General features: G+C 41.1%; 1 protein-coding gene across 2 annotated transcripts in view; it reads left to right on the top strand.

Annotated features, from left to right (window-relative positions):
- Positions 1-21065, top strand: part of dagla (diacylglycerol lipase, alpha) — a 72397-nt gene that overhangs the window by 22145 nt on the left and 29187 nt on the right. The window contains exons 2-10 of one of the 2 annotated variants that reach the window (XM_017718151.2): positions 12665-12766; positions 13788-13999; positions 16150-16251; positions 16747-16885; positions 18033-18104; positions 18760-18847; positions 19920-20054; positions 20499-20576; positions 20880-21004. In XM_017718151.2, coding sequence (XP_017573640.1) covers positions 12672-12766; positions 13788-13999; positions 16150-16251; positions 16747-16885; positions 18033-18104; positions 18760-18847; positions 19920-20054; positions 20499-20576; positions 20880-21004 — 1046 coding nt within the window. In that variant the 5' untranslated portion in view covers positions 12665-12671. The remainder of the gene's footprint in view (positions 1-12664; positions 12767-13787; positions 14000-16149; positions 16252-16746; positions 16886-18032; positions 18105-18759; positions 18848-19919; positions 20055-20498; positions 20577-20879; positions 21005-21065) is intronic. The other variant, XM_017718152.2, reaches the window with a different exon arrangement.

Genomic DNA, 21065 nt, shown 5'->3' on the forward strand with positions numbered 1-21065 from the left:
GCTTTTCCTCCTTTTTATAGCCTGAGCTCTGTGTGCCACTCACACCCACTCTCCCTCTGCCTCTTTCTTTTCTTCTCATCTTTCGCTCTTAATCTCTCTCTCGCGCTCCTTTTCTCTCTTTCCCTTCTCTTCTTTCCGTCTTTCTCCCTTCTACCTTTTCCTCTTTCTTTCTATTTCTTGCTCTCTTTAATTCATCTCTCTCTCTTTCATCTTCAACGCCCTGACTCTGTTTTTTCTTTTATTTCTATCTCTTTATCTTCTGTACATTTCTCTTTCGATCTTCCTCTTTCTCCATCTTGTATGCTTTCTGTCTCTTGTTTGTCTTGCTCTTTCTTTTCCTGTTCTCTCACTTTCTGTCTCTCCCCATCATCTACCCCTTCTCTCTTTCTTTGCCTTCTCTTTAGCTGTTTTTCTCTCTATCTGCCTGGCTTCTCTCTCTCTCTCTCTCTCTCTCTCTCTCTCTCTCTCTCTCTCTCTCTCTCTCTCTCTCTCTCTCTCTCTCTCTCTCTCTCTCTCTCTCTCTCCTCCTCCTCTCCTTTCATTTTCTCTCCTTTCCCCCTCTCTCTCTCTCTCTCCTTTCCTTCTCTCTCTTTAGCTTGTGCTCTCTCTCTCTTGCCCTCTCTTTATCCTGCTTTTTTCATGCTTCACTCACTTCACTCACTTCACTCACTGTCTTTCACTCCCACTGCCACCCACTCAGTCCTTTTCACCTCTCCAGCTTTGCCTGCATGCATGTGCGCATGTGTCTGTGCAGTCTCTGTATGCAGCTTTACTGTTGTTGATGGAGTGATGTGGTGTTGGGAGGTGATATGGTGATGGATTAATAGAGCAGTGTGAGGTGATATAGTCATGGGGGTTGATGGAGTAATATAGTGATTGGATCTTAGATATTGATGGGAGGTGTTATAGTGATGGGAGGTGATGAAGTAATAGAGCAATAGGAGGTGCTATAGTGGTGGGTGGTGATGTAATAGAGCAATAGGAGGTGCTATAGTGATGGGAGGTGATGATGTAATAGAGCAATAGGAGGTGCTATAGTGGTGGGTGGTGATGTAATAGAGCAATAGGAGGTGCTATAGTGATGGGTGGTGATGTAATAGAGCAATAGGAGGTGCTATAGTGATGGGAGGTGATGATGTAATAGAGCAATAGGAGGTGCTATAGTGATGGGTGGTGATGTAATAGAGCAATAGGAGGTGCTATAGTAAAAGAGCAATAGGAGGTGCTATAGTAAAAGAGCAATAGGAGGTGCTATAGTGATGGGTGGTGATGTAATAGAGCAATAGGAGGTGCTATAGTAAAAGAGCAATAGAAGGTGCTATAGTGATGGGTGGTGATGTAATAGAGCAATAGGAGGTGCTATAGTGATGGGTGGTGATGTAATAGAGCAATAGGAGGTGCTATAGTAAAAGAGCAATAGGAGGTGCTATAGTGATGGGTGGTGATGTAATAGAGCAATAGGAGGTGCTATAGTGATGGGAGGTGATGAATTAATAGATTAGTGGGTGCTGATACAGTGATGGGAGGTGATCGAGTAATAAATTGGTTTGATGTTAGATACTGATGGGAGGTAATGCAGTAATAGAGCAGTACAAAGTGATGGTGATGAGAGCTGATGTAGTAATAGAGCAGTGGGAGGTGAAGGAGTAATAGATTTATGGGTGGTGATAACAGGGATGGGAGGTGAAGGAGTAATAGATTTATGGGTGGTGATAACAGGGATGGGAGGTGAAGGGGTAATAGATTTATGGGAGGTGAAGGAGTAATAGATTTATGAGGTGATGGAGTGATGGGAGATGAAATGGTGGTGGGAGAGACAGGAGGTGAAGAAGCTTGTGGTACTGAGCTGCAGACAACACGGCCATAAAAGGAAGGCAAGTGGCTGTAAAGATAATTTGGCTTAAAGCAAAAATCGAGCTACGTCTTTCCACTTCGTTCACTGTGACGCAGCGGCTGATCTTGGCAGCTTACGTCATCTAAAGTTTCTTTGCGTAACTGTAGTGAATGGAAAAACAACTTTTTTTTCTGCCGAAATTTCGTAGATGCGCGTAACGTTTGTGAAACGTTTGAATGGAAACCTGGCCAGTGACCGACTGTCACAGATCTGTTTAACAGTAGTAATTGGTGATCATTGCTGAATCGAAGTACTTCTGTCCAGTGATGGGCCATTTGTTCCTCTTTTCTGTCAGGTGGTGTTCTTCTGCTTGCTGGTGTTTACCAGAAGAGGATGGCTTCCCCTTTTGGGTTTTGGAAGAAGTCTGTGGTTACATATTGCAGGCAATTGTTGAGCAAGTTGCCTTAGAGGAGTGGACCTGTACAAGCCATATGGAGTCATTTAACTCTACGGCCCCACTAGATGTGTGGAAAAATAAATAAATGCTACTCAGAAAATTACACATTTATTCACCCTTAATAGAAAGTTCATTGAATTTGAAGGAAAATTACAGGAAAATCCTCAAGTCTCAGTGGGCAGCGCTGTCGCCTCACAGTGAGGAGGGCCTGGGTTTGATTCCCCGGCCGGGTAACCGGGGTCCTCTCTGTGTGGAGTTTGCATGTTCTCCCCGTGTCTGCGTGGGTTTCCTCCGGGTTCTCCGGTTTCCTCCCACAGTCCAAAGACATGCAGTCAGGCCAACTGGACATGCTACGTTGCCCCTGGGTGTGAGTGTGTGAGTGACTGTCTGTCTGCCCTGCGATGGACTGGCACCAGCATCGCTGTGTGTGTTAGTCAAAAAACAAGTTAAAATAACTTGAATATTTTCTCCTCTTTTTTATTATGTCTTTCTTGAGCTGCTGTAGGTAGTGGTGGAACTGGCAGCTTTGGTGTCATTTCCTCCGCCGTTATTTCTTTAAAGAACTAACAAGCTGTCGCAGTGGGTACTATCTCAGCTCAAGTTTGTAGCTAGCTAGTGATATTAAACTGTGGCGCACCTCCGGAAAACCCCGTCCCGGGACAAGAGGGACTAAGCTCAGTTAGATCGAAAGTTGAGTTTTCAGTCGGCGGCCTAAATGCCAAATACATACAATAAACAAATAATACATTTAAAATTTATAACACTGGAATAAATATGAAGTTATATTGGCTGATATCAGTCTTTTTTTACCCAAATTTTTACATCAGTCATGGACTTTAGTACTACCACACCTGGTGTGAACAAGGCGAATAACGGTAGTGTAGCTAACTTTTTAAAATTAAAATTTTGTCTTTCTTATTGGTTTGCATCTTTAAAAAGGATTTTAAAAAATCACCTCGTCAAATGTTGCTTGTTACTTACTCTCTCACACATTTAGCAGGCTGAAGATTCTCCACAAGGGGGTGCTGTTAGTACTCATAGTTTATAGTGCTTCACAAGAGCAGTGCTTTTTATCAGTTTTTTTTTTAAAATAATTTTTATTAGTAACCACTGGATGTGTATAAATTATGTTTCACTACAAACTCTCGTTACTCGTGGCTGTTTCCAATATTTTTGAAGTGGCTTTTGAAACTGAAGGTCTGCTCAGATCATCAAATCCTCAGAAACGAACAGCGCATCCTGAAGGATCCTACAAAGTGGGGCAGCTTTCAGTGATGTAACGGCTGCATCTTTGGCTTTGAGACATGTTTTTTGTATCTCTCGCTTACTACCCCTGTTACCCAGAATGCTTTGCTGCGGGTGGCAGGTATTGGCCCCTGGCCGTAGTGTGACTGATGGCAGTTGACTGATTGACAGATGTTGGGTGATGAAAGTGCCCCTGGGAGCAACACCCCCTCCATCAGTTCCTCTCTTAGCCTGATCAATACGGATGATCCCCCGCCCGATGCCGATTGGCTGGAGACTCTTATTGGTTCTCTCAGCATGTGTGGGTGGTCTTCAGGTCTAATTCTGGCATCCTCTGGTTTGGTAAGGAGGTCAGAAATTGTAATGCACTGAGCAGAGCATAAAGTCTGTGCTGCAGTGAAGAAACAGAATAGAGTTGGGTTTGATGTGGATTATTATAACTTGGTTAGATTTATAGTGCATTTCTGATTTGGAGCAAAAAGCCTGAAGAATGTTTTGTTGTTTTAACAGCTAAGCTTGAGAAATCTAAATTTCAAGTAAGGTACAATGATTCAGAGAGTATACAAATCCTTTAAAAAATAATAATAATAATAATAATAATTTTTACCTCCTATCAAGCTGATGAATATCATTGACTTTGTTTAATGCTTCTTTTTCGTGGTAACGTCCAGGAGTGTTAAGAGTTTTGGTTCAGTTTTAAAGGACCGCTGTGTGTGGACTTCGCAAAAACATCATTCGTTTTCACGCAACCATTGTCCAACCTCTTGTTATCCCTTAGAGCTAAACTGGCTTTTTTTTGTTACTGTACCTTTAAGACTGATATATGCAAAAGAGCTCTGTTCTAATTGGCCACCCTGTATCACGCGTCACTCAAAAAGTAGTCTGGGCCGAAACACTGCTTTTAACTTCAGCATGAGTGGGTGGGGCTAAACTGTTGTTGGCTGAATAGGCGGAGATATAAATGTGTCGGTTTTTGTGACATCACAAACGGCAAATTCAAGGCTTTGTGTTTCTGACTGTTTCTGCTGCTAACTTGCCATACATGGACTGTATAGACCAGGAGTCGCCAACCCAAATTTTAAGAAGAGCCTTTTTGTCCTTTCAACAAAAATCGAGCCACAATATTTAAAGTCCATGTTATGTATGTGTACACATGTCTCCGTATGTGCTGATGTCCTAGTATAGGCTAAAAAATACAATATAAACAAAAACAGACTTACTTTGCTCTGTTTTAAGCTTTTGGCTCAGCTTTTCTCGCATCTCTGGCAGGAAACGTTTCCGCAAAAGTAGAACAGTTTCTTGTAAAATGTCTCTCAACGTTTGACTTTTTATGAGGTCGCTTCTCATTCGCCAGCTTCTTTTTCCAGTTTTCCTGTCCCACCTTAAGTGCAATGGGAAATGTAACTGCCGCACCGTTTAAGGTGGAACGGGACGATTCGAACAAGAAGCAAACTAGAAACTGACTTCAGCGTCACGACTTTTTAGTGTTTGACAGTTTCTTACTGCAGATTTAAAGGATGAGGAAACCAGCTGGAGTGATTTGTAAATGCAAATAAGTGAGTTTGTCTCTAAATTATCAATGTTCGTCTTAAATCTTTCTCTTTGCCATTTCATTAGCTACTAGCTAGGCTAGATCGTCTGCGTCCCAAAATGTCTAGTTATAAATACGTTGCCTGATGTCTGAGATGTTGTTTTTTTTTTTATGGTCTTGGGAAGATTTTGGTTTAAAACGTATATTTTTGGAAATATGTTCAATGTCAAAGGATACATGGGTGCTGTGAGGTAAAATAGTCCCCAAAAAGCCTATTTGTGTCATTTATTGCTATTTTATCATCTACATTCCATATAAAACTCAGAAGACTCGTGTAGGTTCTCTGGTGGTTCTGGACGGTAAATAAAATGTCTATATTTGTGTTGTAGTCATGGCGACCCCTGGTTCCCATCACCACCACTAATAGAACATCCAGTGCTGTGCAGAAGTCTTAGGCACTTAAGCACTTTATTTAAAACCGATTATCTGGATAGTAAGTGTGTTTGTACCTGTAAAAAAAAAAATACATATATAGTCGATGTAATTCAGTAAAACAAGTAACAAGAATTTCTCTGTTGGGGGAAAAATGGGTCATTTAGTTTCAGGTTTTTTCTCAAAGCCCTGAGCTATTACTTGAAATTATTAAATGCTTCTTTATACTATGTCAATATACACAGTGTAGGCTCTCTTGTGGTTCTGGATGGTAAATAAAGTGTCTCTGTGTGTGTTGTAGTCATGGCGACGCCTGGTTCCCATCACCACCACTGTAAAGACATCCGAACCATTTCACATCAACCCACTGTTTACATCTCAAACACTCAATTACACAGAAATGTTATTCTCCTTTATAGATGATGTCCTCTGTCCTTCTTCTAAATGCTGCTTTTGCTCCAGAGGTGTTTCATCATTTATTGTGCCACTTCCTCTTTCTGGCAGGCCTGACACAGAGCAGCTCCTTCTCAGCACTCGATCTGTGAATAAATAAAGGCTGAAAAACACAGAGCCTTTCTGTGTGAGTGGCGATGGAGCAGGGCTGCTGGCTACGCCAAACGTGTCTGTTTTCTTTACGCTGAGGAGTTTGATTCGTTTCGGGAGGACCCACGGCTGGGCCGTAAAACTGACCGCAGTGACCGATCTGCCGCTTCCTGTGTGTTCTGTGTCGTGTCTGTGCGCTGCCGTTTGGTCTGTTTCTCCTGTAGATGCTCGTAAGCGGCTGCGCGGACAATAGGAGGTGATCGGCGGCTGATGTGAGCATATTGATTCCTCGACGCTACGCGACCGAGCGATTACAGGCTCTTTTCCAGCGGCGCATTAGTGCGTCTTTGACTGGGAGCGGTAACCGTGGCAACCGGCAGTAGCCTCTCTTGCTGCGACAGCCACAAGACTGTTGGACTAATGAACTCGATCCTCTCTCATGGTTCTCTCTCATTCTGTCTATTTTGTTTCATATCTCTGTCATGCTCTCCTTCTTGCTCTATTGTTCTTTCCCTCATTCTGTTGTTCTCTTGGTGTCTTTTTCTTTTTCGTGCGCTCTCTCTTTCTCTCTCTCTTCCCTTTGTCCTCATTCTTCAGTTGTCCTCTCGTTTTCTGTCTGTCTTTCTGTCCCCTTTTTCCTTCATGTCTTTCCATCTCTACGTCTCTCTATATCTCTTTGTATCTTTTTCCATGCCTATCTCTGTCTCACTCTTTCTCCCTGTCACTCACTCTTCTGTCTGTCTGTCTGTCTGTCTGTCTGTCTGTCTGTCTGTCTGTCTGTCTGTCTACACTCTCACTTTGTATCTCTTGTTTATCTCTTTATATATATATATATATATATATATATATATATATATATATATATATATATATATATATATATATATATATATATATATATATAATGTGTGTATGTGTATGTGTGTGTATAAAATGTATGTGTGTGTGTGTGTGTGTGTGTTTATGTTTATATATATATATATATATATATATATATATATATATATATATATATATATAATTTAATCTCTCTCTCTCTCTCTCTCTCTCTCTCTCTCTCTCTCTCTCTCTCTCTCTCTCTCTGACAGTATGTCTCGTTTACAGAACCATCTGCTATCTGCTGTGTTTATTGCTATTTGTTTCTTCTGCTTGAACCAGATACTGTCTCTCCTTCAGCAGATCCTTCCATCCTCCCCCTTCACTCTTCCCTCCTCTCCATGTGTGGGATCTGTATGGCAGGGCTGTGAACCTTAGACTTCACTTTAATAACACAGTACTGATGCGATGCGATGACGGTACTTATTCATTGATAATTTCAGCAGAATGTTTTAAAGTCTAGTAATGTGGTGAAGCTTATTGGCTCTGTTCTCTGTTCTCCCCGCCCACCCCACTGCGTTTAGCTCACTGACACAGTGCGAACACATTTGGTGTTGTATGCGTAAACTTTGTACTTAAATCAACAAAAACAGATAAATATTTGTCGCGTGTCCTGCACCTGTGAGAAACCACGGCGCGATCTTACTGACCCTCTGTATACATCACTGCGAAAAATCAGATTTACACTCCGAGGCTGCAGTACATCAGAAGTCCACTCCAGCAGTTGCCTGCAACCCGAAAAAATCACTTTGAGACTGTTAATGTTTGGACGGGGCCAGTCAAGGGTTGTATCCAGGGCTTGAGTCTGTTAGTCTCGCAAGCCAAGCGTCTGACTATATTCTTGGAAATTGGACGTTTATACCCCAAATTGAAGGCCTTATAGTCACAGTTCACCTCGTCACTTCTCCTCCGTATTCTAAACACTGAGCAAACCCCCTTCTCATGACGCATCTTAAATTTAGGAGCTGACTTGGGGCGAATTTTTGGGGCTGTTTTGCATTATGTTCTTTTTTTTCTTTGGTTTGGAACTCAGATTTTTGTGTCCAGTCATGGTGGAGGGATGCATCCCAAAGGAAAACATATTATAAAACTCAGAAGACGCGTGTAGGTATACTGGTGGTTTTGGAGGGTAAATAAAATGTCTATATTTGTGTTGTAGTCATGGTGATCCCTGGTTCCCATCACCACCACTGTAAAGACTTTTTGGACCACTTTGGAGGCTGTTTTGAGTCCATGTTTTGTTTTTGTTGTCTTTAAATTATCACTGGCACAGGGAGAACGTGTTCCTCAAACAACAGAGTGTTTTAACCCCAATCAGGGTTAAAGTTGGGTTAAAAGTCAAAGAGTACAAACCGCTTCAGTCTGTAATTCTAGCAAGCCAAACTTGCTAGATAAAAACTGATTTTTTGATGTTAACACCCCAAACTGAAGGCCTAACAGTCACGGCTCCTTAACCAGTTTTCCGCCTAATCTCTTTCCTAATATTCACTTATAATAGAACATCCAGTACTGTGCAGAAGTCTTAGGCACTTAAGTACTTTATTTAAAACCAATTACCTGGAAAAGAAGTGTGTTTGTACTTGTAAAAAAAACATATATTGTCAGGATAGATGTAATACTGTAAAACAAGTAACAAGAATTTCTCTTTTGGGGGGAAAAAATAATTCTTCAAAGCTCTGAGCTGTTACTTGAAATTACTGAATGCTTCTTTATATTATGTCAACACACTTGCATGCTCAAAATAATGCTGAGCAAAAAAACAGCCCAATTTGGGTTGTATCTGGAACCCAGTGCTGATTCACTATAGACCACTCACAGGGTTTATCTGAACTTTATTGGCCTATACGAACAGTCCTGCAGGGTGATTAAAGTTACCCTAATGTATCCTTACTTTGACCCAACACCGTTCGTTTTAACCCTGTGATTGGGTTACTGTCTATTTCTTGTTTGCTTTTCAATTTTATTTTCTGTATTCTACTCTCTTAAGAATGATTCCTCAAGCTTAGTTTAATAAACGCATTAGTTCTGTAAAGAATCATGAACGCTCAAAGAACCATTTACATGATGAAAGGGTTCTTTGCATGTTGAAAGGGTTCTTTGCGTGGATGGAGAATGTATTGCATATATAGTTCTGTATAGCAAAAATGGGTTCTGCTATTATGTGCGATGCCAAGCCTGAAGTAATAGGAGAACTCTTTTTAGTGCTATTATGTTTTTCTGAGAAAATGCAGTCACATGCAAAGCAAAATGGAAAGTTTGCATTTGTATAACATGCAATAGAATTTAATGGGTAGTCGCTTAAAGGTGCAGTGTGCAATGTTTAGTGGCATCTACTGGTGATGTCGCAGATTGCAACCAACTGGATTCCGCTCTTTCTGCCGTTGCCTGTGCCAGTTTCGTTTTGCTTCATGTTTTCCCTTCTGTGACGGCACTTTTGACACCTTTTCTTGTGCTGAATGATAACTCTGATCCTCCGTTTGTCAACATTTGGATTCTGAAACGTCTTACAACACAAAACGGTCAGCCAGCACCAGCAGTAAGCACTGATTCTTCTTCTTTCTACGTTTTCCAGCAGGAGCCGCAGTGCCACCAGATTCTGCTGTTTCAATGTAAAGCACGAAAGGCTCCCTCTAGAGCTGCTGTTTGATTTGTTCATTCTGGCCTGCTGTAGACACGTGGCGATGCAACAAAGCGGCCTTTGTTGGAAGAGGAGCTGCTCCCTATATAGATTTGGAGGGCTCAGTCTAAGATAACAAGACCCAACGGTTCATAGTTACAGGTGATTATAAACTAATGAAAACATGGATTTGTTTACAATATTCCGTTTCTGCTAATAGATCCTATAAATCTTACATACTGCACCTCTAAGCACATGCCTATAGACTTCTATTGTAAGGATCTGTTTTTTCGAGGTACGAGGACGCATGTGAGGATTGCTGTGCATGTTAACTGACTGTACACTACAGGTGGAGGTGCTCCTGAGGCCGGTTTGATTAAACCCAGTCTCAGGCTGCTTTATGGTGAATAACTTGTTGTCTGCTGTAAATGGAGCACACTTCAGTCACAAGTATAAATGGAAAAATCGTGATCGTTTCCTGTGACTGTCGAGGAGCTGAGCGAATGTGCCAGAAGACAGTGTATACATTTGTTGGAGTGAGTGAGTGCAGGCCTGGGATTTATCAGAAAACTCCCAGTCCACTCACCAGGCCTGCCTGAGATCGGCTTGTTTGAACACGGCGGAAATGCGTGTTGCATGTTGGCGCTTATTGACTGTAGCAGCAGTCTTGTGCAATATTATGTTGAGGAGGCCCACACCGCAATAAAGAGAAACAAATGGTGCATTAACTTGCTCTGCTTTTCCCTTTGACACGGCACTAATGTCCGCACTACGCCGCTAACGTTTAGTGATGGCCTTCAAAGCCAGGCAGAAGCGTTTCTTCATGGTTCCTTCTGGAAAGTTTTCATCAAACTCCAAAAGTGTCTCTCCGCTTTTCAGCATCGTGTTGCGTAAGTCCCTGGTGTGGGATAAAATAAAGAAGTGGTAAAATCTGACTGTGTGTGTTGGCTGCTGTTTGTGTAATATAGTGGGCTTAAGCTGCCGGTGGTTGGTGGTAGTTTTCGAGTGTTAAAGGGCAAGTCCAATGCATTTTTTTAACATTTCTGTCTTCATTCAATCTTTAAGGTTTAAGTGATTCAGAGTGATTTGGTGTGAAATGCTTACTAGAACTGTTCTCAGTGGTGGTGAGAGGAATCTGACGTCCGCCTCTGAAAGCTCCTTCACAGGAAGGTATTGCATGGAATGATGATGGATATTTTTGTATCCTTTCATGGTGAAGGGATACATGCAGGGTGTCTTGAGGGAAAGTAGTCCCCAAGGAAAGCGTATATCTTTCAGATATCTCATTATTTTGCCATCGAAATAAAATGAAATGTCTGTTGTAGTCATGGCAACCTCTGATTCCTATCACCACCACTGTAAAGAAATCTGAACCAAACCACTCTGAGTGACTTTACATCTCAAACACTGAATTATGTAGAATTCTGGAGACTGGGCTGATTTGGTGTTTAAGGAGGCAGTGTGGTCAAAATACAAAATGAGCTATCACTTTATCTGTTGTAGACATTCTTACTTACTTAGGGAGATTTTCTAGTTTAAAGATTAGAAAACTGCTTTGACTTTTGGGGGAAAAAATACAAATGGGGTGAGTTTCTGGGGCTGTTTTGAGCCATGAGCGAAAGTTAAGTTGAAAGTTAAGTTGAAAGTTATTAATCCCACAAACCGGGGAAATTCAACCTCTGCATTTAACCCATCCACATACAAACACCACATATACACTAGTGAATACACACACACACACACACACACACACACACTAGGGGGTAGTGAGCACACTTGCCCGGAGCGATGGGCAGCCCTATCCACGGTGCCTGGGGAGCAATTGGGGGTTAGGTGTCCTGCTCGAGGACACCTCAGTCATGTGCTGTCGGCCCTGGGGATTGAATTCGGCGACCTTCCGGTCACAGGGCCAGTTCCCCCCATTACAGCCATAAAACTGTAGTAACCGGCTTCAAATCACCGCTGCAGTGGAGAGAATGTGTTACTCAAACCGCAGAAATAACCACCCAAATGAGAGCAAGCTAATAAGGTTAGCAGTGAAGCTACCTGGCTGTCTCTTACTTCAGTGCTTACCTCCTCTGGTCCTGGATAAAGATGGAATTGCTGTTTTCTTGCTCATTTCGTTTGATGACTCTGAGAGTTACATTAATGCTAGCTTGGATGCATTTGTTAGCCTGTGTTGGCCTCATTGGCTAGGATAGCAGTCAAGATGTGACGCCGCATTTCTCGTTATTGTGGTGAGAGAACATTTGATGAACAAAACATGAAAATATCAAATCATGAATTCTGTCAAATGGGTGAGGCTGAGGGATGCAATGCGGCGCTACACCCATTTAGCCAAAATGGTCCTGGTCACATCCTTGGCTTTGTTGTGGCCCAGTATATGGCTGAGTCCTCGGCCCAGTGAGTTGAACTAATGGATGTGGCCCAAATCTGGCACAACTACCTAGTTTGTCCACAATATTTGTGCTAGGTACAACCATATGGAGCTGTCCATCACTGTATTCTGGCCCACAAGCCTAACATCTGCCCAGTAGTCAACCAGCGTGCATGTAAGAAAGCCAGAATTGGCCATAAAACCATGTGCTATCAGCGCAAATGCTACATAACAAGACAAAGAACATGTTAGTCTTGTTTTAGGCTATAATACTCGTTTATGGTCTAGTATGGAAACTCAAACTGGCTCAAGTGTAGTCGATCAGCCACTGGAGCTGCAAGGCTAATGTAGGTAAGCTATCAGTCACATTATTTAAGATTAAGTGACCCTTATTAGTCCCACAACGGGGAAATTCCACCTCCGCCTTTAACCCACCCATGAAGTGAAACACCACATACACACTAGTGAGCACACACACACTAGGGGACAGTGAGCATGCTTGCCCGGAGTGGTGGGCAGCCCGATCCGCAGCGCCCAGGGAGCAGTTGGGGGTTAGGTGTCTTGCTCAAGGACACCTCAGTCATGTGCTGTCAGCTCAGGGGATCGAACCGGTGACCTTCCGGTCACGAGGCTGGTTCCCTAACTTCCAGCCCACGACCGCCCACAAATAATTGCATGTTTGCCTCAAAGCATGTTAACCTGCTTTTGTTTTTAGCTGCTAATGTGAAGCTGTGTGTTTGTGTGTGTTTCAGGGCAGTGATGCCGGGCATGGTGATGTTTCGGCGGCGCTGGTCAGTTGGCAGTGATGACCTGGTGCTGCCCGCTCTCTTCCTCTTCATACTGCACTGCATATGGTCAGTAACCGCTCGCACCTTTGAGTGTTTGCAAAATTTACAAGCCCCAGTGCACAGTCCTTATGCAGGTTAATAAAAGAGATGTTTTCATAGACTTTTGGAGCAATTTCCAAGCAACTTGGAAGTCGGTGCTTCTCTTCCAGGTTGCAGAAATGAGTAAATATGGTTTGTGAGTAGTTTCTGGCTGAGTGGCAGCTATCTAGCTTAGATTAGATTAGTATCCTTTATGTAAACCTTCGGGAAGAGCTGGGTAGCTGTAGGAGAGTCCTGAAAGTGGTGGAGTGGCCACAGGTTTTGATTGCAATCACCTGGTCAGGGTTGCCAGATTGCTGCTATAGTTTCCTGTTTCAAAATGTATGAAAAACTACAAAGTCAAAAATGTTCTATGGTCATTTCATGTGTAATGTGAAATGATGCAGTATTAAGTGAAGCTTCTGGTTACATTGATCACTCATGTCTTGTTTTCAAACATGTTCAGATTAGTATTTGTTACCTAGATGGCACTATCGATCTTTCAAGCGCATGTTTGTCTCTGCTACGAAAAGCTTTCTGCGTCATTTTTAATATCTGTAAAACATCGTCTGGACGGATTTGGTAGGATCTGCTCAATCTAGCAACACTACACCGGATTCCTCTTGTTCAGTTAGTTGGTCTTCTAGGCTGCTCCTGATATCTGAGGGTAAAAACAGGTTATTAAAAATGTGTCTGTTTACCTTCAAGCCCTTTCATCTAGCGGTCACCTGTAAACTTAAGATTCATGGGATTCCTGAAGACCATTCTGAATTGAGCTACATGTCATGATTGTGTAAAATTAATCTGTGATTATCTTTAGAGTTTGAACCTGCATTTTTACATGGATTTATAGCGTGAACCGCACAAACGATGTGACTGTTATTCAGTGTTGGCCACACCAATGTGTTGATTGTTATTGGGCTGTTCATTGCCTAATAATTCTGTCTTTGATGTAACTGCTGGATTTCTTTTAAATGCTGTTTATATTCCATCACATGTGTGTGTCCAGGCTGGTGGTCCTGTCCGTGGTTCTGTTCGGCCTGCCGTATGGCTCAGACGAGTCATGCTCCGTCACGCTGGTGGACCACGGCCGCGGCTACCTGGGGATCCTGGTGAGCTGCCTGATCTGTGAGAGCGCCATCATGTGGCTGAGCATGAGAGGCAGCATACTGTACACTCAGCCAAGAGAGGCCGTCCAGTATGTCCTTTACATACGACTGGGTAAGACGTACACTGTAAGGTGGACATACATGGGTTAAAGCAAAGCAAATTTACGTGGTTTCCCAGCTTTTGTCAGATTTACATAGTTTTTCCCCTTTTTTTGAAATATTATGGTCAGCTATGGTCCTTTGCTTGGCACTGAAGATACAAGTTTAATTAAGTTTAGGGAAAAAGGTTATAAAGTAAAGGTTAGGGACCTGTCCCTGTGACCGGAAGGTCGCCGGTTCGATCCCCAGCGCTGACAGCACATGACTGAGGTGTCCTTGATCGAGACACCTAACCCCCAACTGCTCCCCGGGTGCCGTGGATAGGGCTGCCCACCGCTCCGGGCAAGTGTGCTCACTGCCCCCTAGGGTGTGTGTGCTCACTAGTGTGTATGTGGTGTTTCACTTCACGGATGGGTTAAATGCGGAGGTGGAATTTCCCCTTTTGTTGGATTTTTAAAAAGTATCACTTTTTTTAAAGGAAGCTTTTAGCCACCCAGGGTCGTATCCTGACTTTCAAATGTTCTCTCGTTGGTTTAGTTACGATGACAACTCAAGGGATTTAGGAATAACGTTTAAGTTCATGAATTCATCTTAACTCCAGATAAGAAAACAGTATTACAGAAACATCCTAATGTTTAAAAATTTCCTTAATACCGGACTGTCTATAGGTCAGTTAACCCCAAAGTGTCCTAACTCTGAAATTAAACTTATGTTTCTAAAATGTAATATTAGCCTTTTATGTTATTGTAGCATAAGTGTTGATGATCCCGCTAAAAGCAAGATGCGTTCATACTCTTAGATGTTTGACCAAGGTTGTCTAAACTTCCAGGTCATTAAATTCTATTTTGCGTTTGCCCATTTATTATTTTTTTTTAAACAGTCGCTGTTTGGCTAATACTGATTTACATTTTAGCTTTTATTTTGATCACGTGTTTGTTTCAGCTGTCTATGCATCTTGTGTTGCTCTGCAACACACATTATTGGTTATCAGTGTCAGTCAAATAGTTTAACTTGGATGCATATGATGCTGTAAGGAAGGATTCAATTCCCAAATTAAAGATTTGCTTTTTAAAAAAGAATTTATAAAATGTCTCGTCCTAAACCGCTCAGATCTTAACTTAAGACTAAAGGTTCAGTAACACAGCCCCAGGTTATCACCATGTAAACCGCAGGCCTAAAATATCACACACTCACCTTGAACTGTGTCTTGCCGTGTGTGACGCTCGGATATCACTGATAATGGACAAATGTAATGGCAGAGTTAAAGCATTAAATGTCTGTTACTGGTTTTAGCTATGCTAGTGTGCACACTGCAACACATTTCAGTGCACAATTACTGTGCATTTGCTAAATTTAACATATTGTGGGGACATAATATGAACTGTGTAAGTTCCACCACATTTTAGATTTTATGTTGGATTTTTTTTTTTCTTTTACCAAAGTGTTAAACTCAGATGCACTAATGCAGTAAAATCTAGCAAACAATTGCCACAGTAAAGTTTGTTTTCTGTAGAGGACGTGATTTTTAACTTATGAAATCAGAAAAACATGTCATTTGACCAACTTTGCAAACGGTTGGATTTGTATCGCCACAGAAGTATTGTAAAAATGCATAATTGACAGTGCCTAAAGCAATTTATATATATTTTATTATATTATATAATATAATTATATTTATAAGAGATTAATTATATATAGTCGCTCCTGTTGGAACAAAACCTTGTATGTCCAAAATGTTAACTTTACAGGAGAAGGAAAAAACTTACATTACTTTCAATGCAAGTCAATGGAACCAGACTTTTTTCCAAGTCAATTTTGGCCCGTCCTTCATGAAATTTACAAACAATATAAAGGACAACAAGCATTTTCAAATTGGGTCAAAAACTGAAAATCAACAAAAATGGAGATATGAGGTTTTGTTCTGACAACAGCGATATGTGTGTGTGTCTGTGTATGTGTGTGTGTGTGTGTGTATGTATGTGTATGTGTGTGTGTGTATATGTGTATATATATATATACATATATATACACACACACACACACACACACACACACACACACACACACACACACACACACACATATGTATGTGTGTATATATTTTCACACAGTCTAGTCTCGTATAATTATGCATTCGTTTTTGTATCTGTACATCTTCCACAGCCATCCTGTTGGTGGAGCTGGTGTATGCTGTGGTGGGAATTGCCTGGCTGGTGCAGTATTACCAACCCTGCTCGGATGACACTGCCAAAAACCTCGCTCTGGGTGAGAGAATCAATGAGAGATGGAAAGATTAGATCTTATTTAGGAAGGAGGAGCAGGACGAATGAACGGAAAAGGTGGCATTGGGGAGAAATGAATCAATATAACGGTGTTTGTTCAGTTTGACTTGATATTAGTGCAGCAGATAAGCAGATGAAGCTTGGTGGCAGTGACAGGGCAGACTTTTAAAATCAGACCAGAAACTACATCATCTTAAGTCCTGTTGGGCTTGGAGAGCTTCTATAATTTAGCTAATCACTGACATGATCTGTGATTTTAATCCAGTGTGAATCTGCGGTGTGCAGTTTTTTTTACCGTCTGACCGTAATAATTGCGGAATTAATTATTTAATGAATTATTACACAGACATTTTATGGTACAGAAGGGCCAGTTAAATCTCCAACATCGTAGTACACAATCTTCAGCTCCATTGGGACTTTAGCTGAGGGTGTGAAGTTCTTCACCGCAGTAGGAATCGCTCATTTTCGTGTGTTACAGGAATCGTGGTGTGTAACTGGTTGGTTATCTTCAGTGTGTGTTTCACCATGATGTGCACTTTTGATCCCACGGGACGAACCTTCGTCAAACTCAAAGCCACCCGCCGTCGCCAACGCAACCTGACAACATACACACTCAGGTAAACAACTGCAAACTACACAATTAGATTAAACAGCTGCAAACTACATACTCAGATTAAGCAAGTCCATCCATACACTAAGGGTGGGCGAAATGCCACGAATAAAAGATTGTGGTACTTCACATTACACCATATGTATGAAGATATTTATTTTTTTAAAGTTAAATGGAAATGAAAAGGCAGAAAAGACCAAGTACAATGATATTTAAATGAATAATTATTTAAGAAGGAACGACAATTAAAAAAAAAAAAAATCACAGTTGGTAAAAATGTATTGTGAAGATTATGGGTTGCCATCCAGTTAGCTACCTGTTACTAGGGCTGTCACTTACGATTATACGAAGAATTGAATATATGAATTATATGAATAATATAAAAATAATTTAGTTTACTTTTTAAAAAATTTAAAATGAGCTTAATTGAACAATAAAATGCATCAGGCTCTTTTTCCTTGTTATTTAAAATGGGCATTTTCAGGGTATCTGCAGGAGTCTAATGTACTTTCAGTCAGTTATTGCTGTTTTGCAGTTAGTAACCTGAATCCAGCAGCTGTGATGCTGTTAATGGCTAAACAAACATTATTGGAGTAGTCTGTTAACCTGTTTAACCTCATTTGACTTCTTTTGCATGAAATTTATAACCACAAATATGAGATGCTCCTGCCATGAGTTTTCAGCTTTTTGAAAATTGGCGTAACGCATCTTGATGATGGCCTGTGGATACCCTGTTTATCATCCAAGTTGCAAGCCACTTTTCCGATTCATCGAGAACATAAAATCGTTTAAAAAGAGTGTGATTGAGTTTCATCGAGTAATTGTGACAGCCCTACTTGTTCCTGTGATGTTGTTGTTGTTGTTGTTGTTGTTGTTTACAGACTCTCTGTAATTGATGTAAAGTCTTTTGATGATCCATGAAGTTGTTCAGTGATGACCATGCTGAAGTACTGACCATACCCATCATGTACTCAGAAAAGCATAATATGATGTAATTTATCATGGGAATGATATCGTCATATTACCCTCCATTAATAACCGCTCAGACAAAACGAGCACCAACTCCATCAGGGATGGTCAGAGTTCAGCCCAGTTTGGTGATTTTCCTGCTCAGCCACACCTGCTTAACCTGAGTTGAATGTGTGTTTGAGCAGAGAAATCCCAAACCTGTGCTGGACTCTGGCTCTCCAGGACCGAAGTTACACTCCTCTGACTCTGTCGCTCAGGTAAACCACAGCGCTGCGTACAGTCGCCGCTACTGCACTGCTCTTCTGTCATCAGCAATGACCAGATCGATAGTATTGATCACGTTTTATCACCCATCTCCCCTGTCTGATTTTGGTCTGTCTTTCTTTTACCTTTTCTTTCCTTTACTTTTTCTGTTCTCGTTTTTGCTCCTTTCTTTCTTCCCTCATTTGCTTCTTTCTTTCTTTAATGCTTGTTTCTTCTTTTTTCTTTCTTTATTCTTTCTTTCTTTTTCTTTCTTCTCTCGTCTTTTTTTCTTTCCCTCTTTCTTGTCTATCTTTTTCTTTCTTTCTCATTTTTGCATTTCGTTGATTTTTGTTTTTCTTTTTCCTCTTAAATCACTTTTATTTTTTCTTTTGTCTTTTATGTCTGTTTTTTGTCTTCTGTCTTTCTTCCTTCTTTTATGTGTTATTTCTGTGTTTTGTTTTTCTTTTTTCTGTCTTTCTGTCTCTTATTTCTTCCTTTGTGTGTTTCTTTCTGTGTCTTTTTTGTTTTTTCTTTCTTTCTGTCTTTCCTCCTGTCTTTCTTTCTGCCCTCTTCCTTTTTGTCTTCCTTCCCCTCTTCCTCCTCTCTCTCTCTCTCTCTCTCTCTCTCTCTCTCTCTCTCTCTCTCTCTCTCTCTCTCTCTCTCTCTCAGACACAGATTGGAAGAGGGTCAGGCAAGTAGTTGGAGTCGGAGGTTAAGGTTCTTCATGTGCTGCACTCGAGCGCAGGACTCTCAATCTGTAAGAACACACACACACACACACACACACACACACACACACACACACACACACTCTTTCTCAGTCGGGACTGAGCACCTCCTCTTACTGTAACTCGTTGGTCTTCTGTTAGCTCTTTATCTAACACTGGGGGCCCAAACTTCCTCTTTTCCTTCCTCTTCCTATTTTGGAGAAATATTATTTATATATATATATATATATATATATATATATATATATATATATATATATATATATATATATATCCTGACTATTCTTGAGATTTAAATACAAATTTTTGCTATAAATGAATTTCCAGGCCTGTTTTTTTTGGCCAAGAAGACTGTAACTCCCATGCTTAGTGTGACAGACTAGCGGTTAGTTTTGATGGTTGTGATGTCACATATACAGAGCAAAGGGTTGTTTAGTTGCTTCTGTGTTATTAGGTTAAATTTCCTCATTTAAAACTTGTTGACGATGTTGTTCTAATACACTGTAAAACAGAAGCTGGGGGACCAATTGAAACGTCATGTTTGGCCCTCAGACTGGGCTTTGGACACCCCCCCCCCACTGTAGAGGATGTCTTAATTTACTTTCACTTAGAAAGTCAAGAGAACCTGTTGTTTGACCAGGTTTGTTCAAACTATCCCACACGTTCATGAAAGAGAGATTTTATTTTCCTTCGGAAATATACAAATAAAGAAAGCAAGTAGGTTTCAAATCGAGTTTTTAAAAAAATAAAAATAAATAAATAAATAAAACATTATTACGCTTTATTTTAAGGAATGCATAATGAGGATGAATTGAGGTCTTTTTTTTGTTCAGTAAAGCCCAAATAAGACACTTCTAAATAGTTCATTAAACTTTAGTCATTATGACCTGTCTGCGTAATTGGAGCTCTGTGAAAATCAAGCATGGAGTGTCTAAGTTAGACCAGGGTGTTTCACATCAAGCCACACTGAATGACTTTGTTTGCATCTTCACCGTTAAATTTAGCAGGTTTTTTTTTTTCCAGAAGTCGGTGGAATTCCCCTTAAAATGAACCTGCTGTGTGTAATACCCGTCATAATCTGAGCTGTGTTCATTTTCTCAGGATGCGTACTCTGAAGTGGCCAGCCTCTTTGCTGAGTTCTTCAGGGATTTGGACATTGTGCCCAGTGACATCATCGCTGGCCTGGTGCTCCTCAGACAGAGACAAAGAGCCAAGAGATCTGCCGTTTTGGAACAGGTACATGCCAGTGGGCATTGGCCAAGTTCAAAGAGTTCAGGCCTTAAGCTACTTTAGCAGAGACACTGCTATTGTAGCCACCAAGGCTTTAAGATATGAGGTGTCCAATTAATAGGGGTAGATTATCAGAACCCCCTGTCTTGTGGCTCCACCATGCTCGTGTCCAGTTAGAAACTGTGACCAGCGTGTGGGTGGACAGGAGGTGTTTCTAATAATGTGGCCTGTCAGTGTAAGTGTATTAGTATTTGTGCCTTTATATGCAGTGTGTAGAGTTCCAGCTCGTACATGTCCTGCATGCAGACGCCCTTCTAAGCTGGCGTCCAGAGGGACTGGGCAGGAATCCATTCAGTCCCCCGGAGGAGATCCAGACAGATTTAGAGTGCAAATTGCCATGAATTCATGAGAACCACCATCAAAGTTAATGTGTTTGTTTCTCTCTCTCAGCCAAACAACGATATTTTAGCCTTCCTGTCCGGAATGCCTGTAACTCGCAGCACCCGGTACCTGGACCTCAAAAACTCGGTGAGGGGTGAACTTCGTGTTTCATTTATTTTCAACTGAAAGGGTTTATATATATATATATATGCTATTTTATATGCATCATCAATGTCTAAATAAATAAATCTGTCTGTCTGTGTATCTGTCCTTCACTGTCTTTCATGTGTGTGTTTGTATATTTGTTTTTATGTTTTTTTTTAACACAAAATATAGTCATTTTAGTCATTTTAGTGTTTCTGTTGGTCTATTTGTTGTGGATTTCTCACACAGAATAAAGGGCAGCTGCTGTGTTCATATATTAAAATCAGAATTCTCTCTCTCTTTCAGACGGAGATGGCCATGTATAAGGAGGTGTGTTATTACATGCTGTTTGCGATGGCTGCGTATGGCTGGCCTATGTACCTGCTGAGAAAACCAGCCTGTGGAGTCTGCAGGCTCCTCAGCTCATGCACGTAAGATTCAGTATCTCAGCGTTTAAATATGTAACTTCAGAAAAGAATCACACTGCAAAAT

This window comes from Pygocentrus nattereri, chromosome 15 (genome assembly GCF_015220715.1).
Source record: "Pygocentrus nattereri isolate fPygNat1 chromosome 15, fPygNat1.pri, whole genome shotgun sequence".
NCBI lineage: Eukaryota > Metazoa > Chordata > Actinopteri > Characiformes > Serrasalmidae > Pygocentrus > Pygocentrus nattereri.